General features: G+C 44.2%; 1 protein-coding gene across 8 annotated transcripts in view; it reads right to left on the bottom strand.

Moving 5' to 3' along the window:
* Phc3 (polyhomeotic homolog 3) overlaps window positions 1-10,757 on the bottom strand; it is a 77,605-nt gene extending 66,848 nt beyond the window's left edge. For 6 of the 8 annotated variants that reach the window (XM_028872605.2, XM_028872606.2, XM_028872607.2 and 3 more), the window contains exons 1-3: window positions 10,677-10,757; window positions 6,854-7,019; window positions 2,878-3,033 (exon numbers count right to left, since the gene is read on the bottom strand). In XM_028872605.2, the coding sequence (XP_028728438.1) occupies window positions 2,878-3,033; window positions 6,854-7,019; window positions 10,677-10,690 (336 nt within the window). In that variant the 5' untranslated portion in view covers window positions 10,691-10,757. The remainder of the gene's footprint in view (window positions 1-2,877; window positions 3,034-6,853; window positions 7,020-10,676) is intronic. The other 2 variants (XM_028872610.2, XM_037206513.1) reach the window with 1 other exon arrangement.
* Window positions 10,758-13,240: the final 2,483 nt, after the last annotated feature.

Genomic DNA, 13,240 nt, shown 5'->3' with positions numbered 1-13,240 from the left:
CTTGGAAGCCTCACCCAACAGGATACCCTGCTCCAGCTGGGCATGTCCACTGGGAACTCCAGCTAGTTGGGTTTCTGCTGGCTGGCTGTTTGTAAACCCCTGACCTGATGACATTACTTCTCTGCTGTTGCTTGTGCTGGTGATCGGGAGCCTCGCCTGAGGAACACTCTTCTCCATCCAGGACTCTGTTAGGAATGACAACTGACTGCCTCGATGGGGCTTGCCCTGCTGGCTATTCTGAGCACCTGATTTGATGATGTTTTTTTCTATCTATTTATCGAACCTTTTACTTTCGATTACTATCTACTTAATAAGCTGATTCACTCAAAACAAAAAAATATGCCAGATGGTGGTGGTGCATGCCTTTAATCCCAGCACTGGGGAGGCAGAGGCAGGTGGATCTCTGTGAGTCTGAGGCCAGCTTGTCTACAGAGTAAGTTCCAGGACAGCCAGGGCTACACAGAGAAACCCTGTCTCGAAAAACCAAAAACCAAAACCAAACCAAACAACATGACTCTGGTCAATCCCTCTTCAGACTGTGAGAACAACCATCATCAATTTCACTCCTCTGTTATCTTTAGTTGAGCTCCCCACTCCATCACGAAGAAGACACTAAGAGCTGCAGAGATGGATGGCTCTGTGAGTAAGAGCACTTGCTCTGTAAGCCCATGGACACTGAGTGTCGATCCCTAGCATTCACATAAAAAGCCAGGCATGGCTTTACATTCCTTTAAGCCCAGCACTAAAGGACAACGACAGGAAGATCCTGCAGGCTGTAACCTCACTGAAACAGTGAGCTTCCAATTCCTGAGAGACCCTGTTTCAAGGCAATCAAATGGGAGAACTACAGAGAGAGAGCATCCTGCTCTGGCCTCCACATGTGCACACATGGGTACATACATTGGACATTTGGGTACACACAATCACACACTCATGAGTAATCACACATAACACACCAATACCACTAATAATTTTGTTAAAAAAGAAAATTAAACCAGGCAGTTGTGGTGCATGCCTTTAAACCCAACACTCAGCCGGGCGTTGGTGGCGCATGCCTTTAATCCCAGCACTTGGGAGGCAGAGCCAGGCGGATCTCTGTGAGTTCGAGGCCAGCCTGGGCTACCAAGTGAGCTCCAGGAAAGGCGCAAAGCTACACAGAGAAACCCTGTCTCGAAAAACCAAAAAAAAAAAAAAAAAAAAAAAAAAACCCAACACTCAGGAGGAAGAGATAGGTGGATCTTCAAGTTCGAGGCCAGCCTGGTCTACAGAGTTAAGTTCCAGGACAGCCAGAGCTCTGTGTGTGTGTGTGTGTGTGTGTGTGTGTGTGTGTGTGTGTGTGTGTGTGTGTGTGTATGTGTATATATATATATATATATATATAGAGAGAGAGAGAGAGAGAGAGAGAGAAAGAGAGAGAGAAAAGAAAGAAAGAAAGAAAGAAAGAAAGAAAGAAAGAAAGAAAGAAAGAAGAGAGAGAGAGAGAGAAGGAGGGAGGGAGGGAGGGAGGGAGGGAGGGAGGGAAGATAGAGAAAGAGAAAGAGAGAGAGAAAGAAAGGAAGGAAGGAAGGAAGGAAAAAAGAAAGAAAGAAAAGAAAAGAAAAAGAAACTCAAGCTATATCAACAGTCAGTGGGTTTCAATTTTCTTAAATCATAAATATAACTGTTATTTAAAGTATTATTTTAAATTCTACTATTGAAGCTGGTGGTTGTGGCGCATGCCTTTAATCCCAGCACTCGGGAGGCAGAGGCAGGCAGATCTCTGTGAGTTCTAGGCCAGCCTGGTCTACAGAGCAAGTTCCAGAACTTGCTACACAGAGAAACCCTGTCTTAAAAAAAAAAAAAAATTCTACTATTGAAGCCTGGCTTAGTGGTACACATCTCTAATACCAGCATTTGGGAGGCAGAAGCAGGTGGATCTCTGTGAGATTGAGGCCAACCTGGTCTAGATTGTGACTTCTTGGCCACCTGGGCTACATTAGTAAGAAGACCCTGTCTTTAAAAAAAGAAAAAAAAAAAAAAACATTCAAAAGTACACTATTGAAAAGAAGCAAGAGCTGGTACCTATGAATAACAGAAATAGATTTTTTTTCCCAAGTTCTGTGAATTAAGATTATTTTCTGATGAGATTTAAGATTAACAACTAAATCTCACAAAAATTTTAAGCTGTACAATATTAATGAAAATGTTTTCTAAAAAACAAACATTGGCCGGGCACTGGTGGCGCACACCTTTAATCCCAGCACTCAGGAGGCAAAGGCAGGCAGATCTCTGTGAGTTCGAGGCCAGCCTGGTCTACAAAGTGAGTTCCAGGAAAGGCACAAAGCTACACAGAGAAACCTGGTCTTGAAAAACCAAAAAAAAAAAAAACATTTAATCATAAAATTAAGTTACTGATAGGACTAATTTCATTTTTTAAGAAGGTATACACACACACACACACAATCTGTCACATGGCCACCTCTGCAGAGCAGGAGTGACAGGTGTAGAAAGAATGAGCAACTCTACATCTTCCTCTTGTAATTTTATTCTACTTGATATTCTTTAATGAATATAAACTACCCACATTAGAAAAAAAACTAACTTGCTTTTGGCTAAAGAAAAATGTAGTTCATGTAACCTTAGGGATTCAATGTCCCTAAAGTTTTAGAGACAAAAGTACACCATGGACAGAGCATTTATCCAACTTCGATCAAGAGCAACAACACAACACACAAACAGACCCATTCTCCTCCAGTGAACTTGTATGTGTCAGCCTTCCAACCTACCTCCTCCAGGGGAAAGCATCACAGGCCTCCTAAGAACGCCTGCCTACTTATTTTCACTTTCACTGTATCTAACATCAACCGTGGCCTCTAAGCGGTCCACTCAGTTTCTCACCTGAACAGCAGCAAGGCTCTGGAGCTGGGAGCTGCTTAGATGCTGCTGCTGAAGAGCGGCCGTGTGCAGCATCAAGTGCTGTTGCTGAGCCGCGTACATCTGCTGGAGGTACTGAGCAGCCGAGCTGGGGGGGCGATGCAATGCCTGTTGAATTACCTGTGATAAGGTAAGGACCCTATGTCAAACCAGCATCTCAACCTGTCTTTTCCCCTCTGCTTCATGGTTTTATACATGCTGAGCACAGGCTCTACCATTGTTAACTCCAGATCAACCATTAGCTTAACCATAAACTTTAGGATAAAAAGTGGCAGTTTAAGTTTTTACTACTTTAACAGTCAATGTCATTGAGCTTACTGACACATTTACCTATTGTTACAAGTCACTAGGTTAAATTACCCAGATCAATCACTTCAAGTAGAATGGGACAAATATGTGAAATCTTAAATCTCATTAGTAGTCAAAAAAAAAAAAAAAAAAGAAAGAAACAAAAAAAACCCTTACTAATTAAAGGGATATAGTACTTTACAACTTTTGGATGGACAAAGATCCAAAAGAATACTACTACTGACCAGGAAAACACTCCTTCCTAAACTAGCAGTAACAATTTCAGTTTCATAGCCTTTCTGTACACAACTTGGTAAGTTTCGGGGCATATGCAGAGAGTGCTTTCACCATGCAGCCATTACAGACGGTGACACAGACGCATGCAACGACCACCAGCTGCATGCCCAGCAAGGACATAAAAAACGGCTAGAGTAAAGAAGTAGGTTTCAACTTCAAACTGAACTTGAATTTTCATTTTACTATCAATTGCTACAGGTATACCTAGTGACTTCTCATTATACAATAATATGGAGTACCAACACATCACAAGATAAAGAAAATCATTTTGAGTAGGATACCATTTGGTCTTAAAATACTCAAGGAGATAGATAATAAAGGTGAATATGTTAGTGATGACCTTTAGTGTCTGATTTAAACTTTCCTACACATGTCTCAAAGTCTACAATTATATTAAACATTGTATAAAATTAAGCCTGCCTGGGCTACAGAGTGAGATCCAGGAAAGGCTCCAAAGCTACACAGAGAAACCCTGTCTCAAAAAAAAAAAAAAAAGTATAAAATTAAAAAGGTATTTCTCTTTGAAAATAATTTTTTAATTTATAAAAAAAAACACCCAATTTTATATTTCCACATAGGAACAGTCTTAATCTTTTTTAAAAGTGTATTCTTAAAAAAGAGCTGGAAAAGTGTCACTTATGAGCACATGTCTTAATCACTTAAATATGTCTTTAAGACCTTTAGATACCTTCTTTTTCAAAAGCCACACCTCTCCTATGTTCAGTAGACACTGAATAAATTCATAAATGACCACCCACAAAAAAAAAAGTGTACTCTTTATTTGTGTACTGGTATACCATGGCATGTGTGTGTGAGGTCAGAGGACAACTTGCAGGAGCTGACTCCCTCCTTCCACCAAGTGGGCCCTGGGAATCAGACTCAGGCGGTCCAGCTTAGAGACAGATGCCTTTATCTGCTGCACCATCTCACCAGCTCCTGGGACTTTGGTGGAAGAATATTTGAAAAACTCCTAGAGCTGGAAGGCTGGCTCAGTTAAGGACGAGTACGGTCCCAGCGCCATGTGGCAGTTCACAGCTGCCTATAACTAGTTGCAGAGCATCTGACACCATCTTCTGGCGGGTAAGTGGCACCCACAAGGTCCATGTACATACATGCAGGCAAACACACACATTAAAAATGTACACAGGGCTGGAGCAATGGCTCAGCTGTTGAGAACACTTGTTCTTCCAAAGGACCCAGATTCAGTGCCCAGTACCCATGTGGCTCTCACCCATCCAGAGCTCCAGCTCTAGGGCCTTCCTGGGCACTTCATGCACTTGGTGGACATACACACACGCAGCCAAAACACTCTTACACAAATACATCCAACTTTTTTAATAAAATCGAGCAATTCTGTTAAAAATAAACTCATGGAAACCATTAATTATAGTGCTTGTTAACGAAGGTAAAGTCTGAGCCTACACAGAGGTCAAACATTCTACAAAGACAACAGAAAACCCCTCCCTCCTGCTGTCCGTCAGCCCATGTGTCAACACACAGGACTGCCGCAGTGAGAACACCAGAACCACGTAAGTGGAGGGCTGACATACAGCCCTGAATCCCTTCACTCCTATCTCTCTCCAACTACAGACTGTTCCTGTTCCGAACTCTTCTCACAGACTCCTAGCCGAGTCCTCATAGCAGAAGACTACGGACGAAACACTAAGTGACTCACAACTACAGTGGTTCTCTTTGGTCAGATAAATCCATAGATGATAGTCTAATTCCATAACAAATTTCTAAAAACTCACACTCAGTAACAAGTGAGTAATCAACTTGATGCCCAGTTCCCTCAGAATAGTAATGTTCTATGTCAGCATAGTCTATTCACCACAGACGCTGTAATGGCAAATTAAAGGCACAATACACCATTCTTACTTGGCTTCTCTACTGAAACAGGGTGAAGAAAATCCACATGACTAAAAAAGAAAGCTTGAAAGTTAAAGAACTACTTAAGTGGCTTTGAATGAGGTAATTCAATGATCTGTAATAACTAGAGTAATAACTAGAGTTTGACTTCCTGTGAGAAGTATCAGCACCTGCAATGTCTCTAGTAACATTTCATTTATAAATTTACCCAGCTTATGTGAAAATGAAAAAAAAAATAGCATAGTCAAATACCATACCATCTGGATGCTCTTCACTCTAATAGCCTTCCATATATCTCTCACCACAGACAAACAAGAAGGCATCAAGAGCACACTGTGCACTCAAGGCTGACTTTCTGCTGAGCTGACTAGGTCTCAACAGTCCTCTGTCCACCATGGAAGAAGAGAGCACAGGGAGGGAACAGCACAAACAGAAGAACGCAACTATTGAAGAGCATTTGACCCCAGCTCTAAAAAGCCTTAAAGACTGCAACTGAGGAGCCTATCAAATGAAGACAAGTAACACAGAAGCCGAGAGAACTCGGAGAAGGTGGACCAGTCAATGGCAGAGCCGAAGGTAGAGAACCTACCAGCAATGTGAATTTGGAATTATTTAGTCTATTTAACACTGTCTTCCCATTTGTAAAATGCCTCCTGTATAGAGTTCTGGTGAGGATTAAACAAAATAATCCACACAAGGAAAGCATTTATTAAATGCTTGGCACATAAAAACTGTTCAACAAACAGACGCCACTGTCATTCATTAGAAACCTGTAACGCCCCCCAATGTTCTAGATGCTTCATTTAACTCTCACAGTAACTGATAAAGTACACAGTGTCATCCGCATTTTCCTGTTTCCTGGGACCCAAGGGCACACAGAGAACCCATCAGGCTACAACACTCACGTCTTTTTAAACAATACTTTATTGTCTCTGTTGGTCTAAAGCTCAACTAGGCCGATTTTACTTTCTCAATTAAGTGACTATGTAAAAATGTTTCTAAATATTCTCTTTCCTCTCTACCACAAGAGGCCTTAGAGCCTCCTGCTGAGTGATCTCACACCAGAATGTGAGAAGCTCTCTGTGAGTGGCATGGTGGGCTCAAAATTAAAATTAAGACAGAAAAGCAGCTATCCTAAATATCTCATAAGTAATGTTTTCACTCTTACAGCAACACTTAGAGACATTCAATTATAATTTTCCTGACACATAATCTTATAAGCATCATGTAGACAAACGTAAGCTCTCTCAATAGTACAATTATTAAATAACTTCATTGGTTTTTTAAAAACTTAATGATTTTTTTTACTTGATTTTTGGCAGTGCTAAGATCAAACACAGACTAGCAAGCCCTCAATCACTGAGCTCTACCCCAGCCTGGACTTTCACAATTCTACTGTCTTAGGATAGGAATCAACACACAGCTGACGCAGGCACAGCAGTCTGCCATCTTCAGTCTTAACCTCCCACGCATACAGCTGAAGTACCTGAACAGCATGTCGGTCTGAACCGCTGTAGACAGAGATCTGTGGTTGCTGCATTCGAGAGGAGGAAGTGGTGATGGTGGTGGTGGTGGTGCTACTGGCTGTCGTTGACACAGAAGACGCTCCAGAGTTTGGCTCGCTATCCATAGTCGCACTGTGATCCTTAAATCTAGCAGACAACACAAAGGGTCAGTACTGGTGAAAAGCACTGTCTTAGGAGCTTTAATGAATGCTCACTACAAAGAAATAATTAGTTCAGAGTCTAAATGTCTAGGGAGGCCTTAATACAATAAAGCCAGCACACAATCACCAAATCGGGGGAAACATACTTCCCCACATACAGAATAGTTGATGGGTAGTTTCTGCTAAACTGAATCCAAACGACGCAGAACAGCAATGGAGACTTGAAAACCTAGATTGAAGTTTCCATTTGCATTATTGAAAAAGGACAGATCTGAGAGAGGGAATGGACACAGGGCCCTAGTCCTAATCCATAAGCTATCTGAACTGACACCCATTGGCAACGGGAAAACAAATTTCTCCATGGAGTCTCCCTGGATCTATCTAACAAGCACACTATAGGGCAGGTCCCAGGCCCAGGAGTAGTTAGCCAACGCAGAAAGAACTTGGTGGACTTTCTGCTTCATTTTGCTTCATTCTGGCAATTTTTGTCTAGACTTAGTCTTTTGCTTATTTATTTTGATTTTTGCTTTTATGGGTTTTTTTTTTGGGGGGGGGTGTTCTGGAGTTTTCTTTTTCTTTTTTCTTTTCCCCCATCCCCTGAGGCAGGGTTTCTCTGTGTAGCCCTGGCTGTCCTGAAATTCACTCAGAGATTCACCTGCCTCTGCCCCCTGAGTGCTGAGATTAAAGGTGTGAGCCACCACAATCCAGCTGTTTCTGGGGCTTTGTTTTTGTTTTTATGTTTGTTTGTTTAAAAAAGACTGAGAGGAAAAGAACAGAAAATTGGGTAGGTAGGGAGATAGGGAGAATCTGGGAGGAATTGAGGAGGGAAAAAAACGTAATCAAAATATATTATGTGAATTTTTTTTTCAACATAAAAGATAATTTGAAGCCCAACGGTGGTGATGCACACCTTTAATCCCAGTACTCGGGAGGCACAGAGGCAGGTGGATCTCTGTGAGTTCAAGGACAGTCTGGTCTTCAAACTGAGATCCAGAACAGCCAAGGCAACACAGAGAAACCCTGTCTCAAAAAAAAAAAAAAAAAAAAAAAAAAAAACCACAGATTTGAAATCAAGCAATATCAGAGTTCTTTACTTATTTCTGTCTTCTTGGGTGTCTGGAGGAAAGAATATGTGTATCTTTGTGCCTGTGTGCTCCTATACATGCATATGGGGAATTATGGACAGTTCTGAGCCACAGTATGGGTGCTAGGAGTTGAACCTGGGTCCTTTGCTAACTGCTGGCCATCTCTCCAGCCCTCAAAGTAATTCTTATTGACAATTCCTAAGGACTTATATTCACTAGTTTAATTGTAGGTACCACGTGGTTATTTAAAAATAAAGTCTTATTAAACCTGGTATGTTGGCTCACACACATGTAATTCCAGCACTTTGAGAAAGATGTCATCCTTAGCTACATAATTAAGAAGCCAGCCTAGGCTACACAAGACCCTGTCTCAAAAAAAAAAAGTAATTTAAAAATAAAAATTAAAGCCAGGAGGTGGTGACGCACACCTTTAATCCCAGCACTCGGGAGGCAGGAGGATCTCTGTGAGTTCAAGGCTAGCCTGGTCTACAGAGTGAGTTCCAAGACAGGCTCCAAAACTGCACAGAGAAACCCTGTCTCAAAAAACAAAAACAAAAAAAATTAAAAATAGTGAGGATGAAGAGATGGTTCAATGGTTAAGACCACTGGCTGTTCTTGCAAAGGGCCTGGGTTTGATGCCCAGCACCCACACAGAGGCTCATAACCCTCAGAAACTGAGTCCCAGAATCAGATGCCTTCTTCTGGCCTCTGAGGAGCCAGACACACACCATGGAGTAATGCAGAGACATACATGCAGGCAAAATACCCATACACATAAAAAATTTAAGTTAATTTTCAACTAGTTTTTTTTTTATTAGTCTACAATTTTGACCTTACTAATTCTAGTAACAGAGTTTAGCTTAATAACAGATTAGGAAAATGAAGCAGCAAATAAAAGCAACTCCCATCCTTACAAAAATCTTTTTTCACGGAGAATTGCTCTAAAATTTGGGGTGATGGTGGAATATAACTGACTCACTTTCCTATATACAGCAAGTAGAGTACATTTTTGTATCCAACTTCCTAATCTTTTTCCTCTAATATTACAATCTTATGTCATTTATGTTGTGGTACAAAGTTTCAGCTAATAAGAAATCTATATGTTAATAAACTCAAACCTCTAAGGTCAATTGCAAAGGCTTCCATGTTGTTACAAAGTAAAAGCACATTAGTTGTTACTCCAGGGTCAGAAACCCATGTGAGGTTTTACTAGTTTCCTCTTTCTTTATCTGTCTTGTTCTCCTGAGAAATAAAATTTGAACCAACCGACATTCCCATCGTTGACAAGAATGTAACGAGAACATTGCTGTTCTTTCTAAAACAAATAAGAGTATCACTACGTAGCCCAGGCTGGCCGCAATGAGACTCCACATTCTCCAGTCCACCATATCTGAATTACATCCAATTTACGTGGGAGAAGAGTGAAAGGAAAAAAGGAGGGGAATGATTTCTCACTAACTTCTTTTATTATAAGTTGAATCAAACATTTTTATACTTTACTGCTATTTTTTTAATTGCCTTCCAAATCACCAAACCACAGCGTCATATGGTACTTGTTCAATATTGCACACAATCAGCAGTGAGGTAAATAAAATCTTAATCAAACCACCCGCTGTTGTACCAATTCTGCACCACGTACCAATGACATTCAACCCACCACCCTGGTCTTTCAAAGTCTTACTCTGCTCAGCTGTGCTCTCAAGCCCAAATGCGACGGCAAGTAGTTCTGACCTACCAAAAATGGTCACAGAGAACCTAGACATCAATTCTAAACACTGGTGAGCGCAACTGGCCAAAAATCATCGCAGACATTTCGAGGCCTGGTACAAAAGAACTCTTCATGGGCTTGGCATAGAAATACCTGCACCGCTCAGCTCTGGTATGCCAGAGGCCTACCCGCGAACCACTAAGTTTCAAGTCGCTAACCCAGCATACCATCACAGCGCCACACAAGAATGCGGCCCTGCAGGGAAGGCGGCACGCCGCTGCAGCCCGGCCGCTGCAGCCCCGGCCCGCTGCAGCCCCGGCCCGCTGCAGCCCGGGCCCGGAGGGGGAATGCAAGGAAAGGCCCGGGGCCTCGGCTGGGCCAGCCGCAGCTGCGGCCCGGACGCCTCCCCGCGGTCCCCCGCAGCTCCCGCCGCACAGCCGGACAGCCGGACGGACGGGCGGACGGACGGCGACGGGCCGCAGCAGCCAGCGCGGAGGCCTGGCGGCGCCCGCCCGGCCCGACACACCTCGGCGGGGCCCGCCGCCGGAGTGACAGCCCCGGAGGAGCGCCCAGGGCTGGGTCCCGGGAGGCCCCGGAGGCCGGGTCCCCGGGGTGGCCGTGCGGGGAGGGCCGCGGGCCGGACCGCGCCACACGCACTCCCGAGGGGAGCCAGACGGGACCTGCCATCTCCTCCTCCTCCCCTGCCCGGGCTGCTCCTCCACGCCGCGGCGCCCGCCTCTCCTCCGCCCTGCGCTGTCAGCCTCGGGACCCCGAGAGCCCCCTCAGGGGGACGTGTCGCTGCCCTCGCTCGCCCCCCGGTTACGACACCAGTCACCAGCAAGTCACTCACTCCGCTTCCGCCATCTTCTCTCCTCCATCACTAACGCGGGGTGCGCATGCGCCTCCCCTTCCCCCTGCAAGCGCGCAGGGGCGGGGTCCGAGCTGCCCGGGGGGCTGAGGTCACGTGAGGCCAGCTGTCTCCCGCCCAGCCCAGCCCCGCCGAGCGGCCACCCTGTGTCTCTATTCAGAGTCTCTGTCTGAGGCCGGGGCCTGCAGCAAAAATGAGAAAGTTCTGCTTAGCGCTGGAAATGTAGAAGTTGAGAGAGCGTGCGTGAAGTCCTAGGTTCAAACCCCAGCAGCGCCACATCAACCACGCGTGGTGGGGCGTGGAAAGGGTAGGCAGGAAAAATGAAAATTCAGAGTCATCCTAGGCTGTTATATAGAAAGTTTAAGGCTAGTCTGGGATATATGAAACCGGAGACCGTGTCTCAGAAAAAAGAAGGCCAAAAACTGACTGCAACTGTAAAATATTAAAGATGTGTATCCGAAGTAGTCTTAATCTGCTGAGTGGATTTTGTAGACATCCATACACATATACGACTTTACTTCACAGATCCATGAAGTAAATAAATCTCTACTGCTCTTGACAGAAAATGAAGCATACTGATAGTGAACAATGTCTCATATTTCCTGAAATAAAGTCGGGGTTACTGTTGCTGTGATAAAAGACCATGCCCAAAGCACATTGGGGAAAAAAGGGTTCCTCTGGCTTACACTTCCATCACAGCTCACCATCAGAGGAAGTCAGGACTCTAGCTGTGTCAAACTGACATAAAACAGACATAAAATTGACCCCTTGTCAATTTGACGCAGAAACAAAATGCTGTTTAGGCACAACCTTTCCTTTCTTTTCATCCCCAAGGTCACACATAAAGACATCACAGTATAAAACATTTTACAAACTTAAAAAGTCCCACAGGCTTTAAATTTTTAAACACTTAAAAAGTCAGTCTCTTTTAAAATCCAAAGTCTTTTATAATCTAATGTCTCTAAACAGTGGGCTCCTATAAAATCAAAAATGAATCAAATACTTCCTTACATCAAGAAGGAAGAACCAGGCCACAGTCATAATCAAATCAAACCAAAGCCAAATCCCAACTGTGTAAATTACTCCATGTCCAATGTCTAGGATCCACTCACAATCTACTGAGATCCCCCAAGGGCTTGGGTCAAGTCTCTGGCTCTACCTTCTGCATCACACACAGCTTGTCTTCTAGTACCAAGCTGGCTCCAGGAAGGCTGCTGTTTTGGTTGGTCATCTCATGGTACTGGCATCTCCAAAATGCTAGTGTCTTCTGTGGCAACTGGGGTGCACTTTCACCAAAAGCCTCTCCTGGCCTCTCTTCATGGTGCCAAGCCTGAGCTGCCTGCTCTCCATGACCCCAGCATGTCTTCAAAGCCAGCACCACCTGAGTGACTCTTACACTACCAAGTTCAGCTGTCTGCATGAGGTACAACCTTGGTCACCTCTGGAACACAGCTTCTGTGTGCTGACTCTGAGGAAACACTTCCCAGTAAGATTTCACCCTAATGATGCTGGTCTCTTCTTCATCCTGCTAATTTCTCGGCCCCAGGTGACTGCCATCAACTGCTCCACTTTGATGAATGGAGTGAAAGTTTCATTTCATGGTTCTGATCTCTCGTTAGTGACAGCTGACTCTTCAGCCCCAGCTGACCAGAACTACAGATTCTTAATTCAAAATGAGCACTAGTGACTCTCAAACTTCCCTCTGGAACTTCACAAGCCAGGAGGCCTCCACCTCTGCATTTCTCATACATCACATTCTCATCTTCCAAGGCCCACAGAACAGCTCACCAAGCTTTGAACACCCAATGAACTGAACAACCCTGGTACCAAAATCTGTATTAGTCAGGGTTCTCTAGAGGAACAGATGTCATAGACTGAAACACACACACACACACACACACACACACACACACACACACACACACACGGGGGGGGGGTTGTGCAGGGAGGGAGAGAAGGAGATTTAGAGTGACTTAGAAGCTGTGGTCCAACAATGCTGTTTACCAACAGAGAGTCCAAGGATCCAGTAGTTGTTCAGTCCACAAGGCTGGTGCCTCAGCTGATCTTCAGTATAGGCCAAAATCCCGGAGAAGTAGGCTCTAATGCCAGCAAAGGAAGGGACTTGCCAACCAGAGTGAGGGCAAGCAGGCAGAGAGCAAGGGTCCTTCCCCCATGTCCTTTATATAGGCTGCCAGCAGGAGTGGCCCATAGTAAAGGTGGGTCTTCCCACCACAAAATACCCAGGTTAAAAACAGGTCTTCCCAGCTGGGCAGTGGTGGCAGGCACCTTTGCACACCTTTAGTCCCAGCACTCGGAGGCAGAGGCAAGTACATCTCTGTGAGTTCGAGGCCAGCCTGGTCTACAGATCGAGTTCCAGGACAGCCAGAGCTACACAGAGAAACCCTGTCTCGAAAAACAAAAACAAACAGAAAAAAAAAAAAAAGTGGATCTTCCCCCTTCAAATGACTCAGTTAAGAAAAAAAAAAATCCCTCACAGGTGTACCCAGCCACAAGAGTTTTAGTTAATTCCAGCTTTAGCCAAGTTG

The sequence above is a fragment of the Peromyscus leucopus genome, chromosome 6 (genome assembly GCF_004664715.2).
Source record: "Peromyscus leucopus breed LL Stock chromosome 6, UCI_PerLeu_2.1, whole genome shotgun sequence".
Lineage (NCBI taxonomy): Eukaryota > Metazoa > Chordata > Mammalia > Rodentia > Cricetidae > Peromyscus > Peromyscus leucopus.
This window is presented reverse-complemented; position numbering and strand designations above follow the sequence as displayed.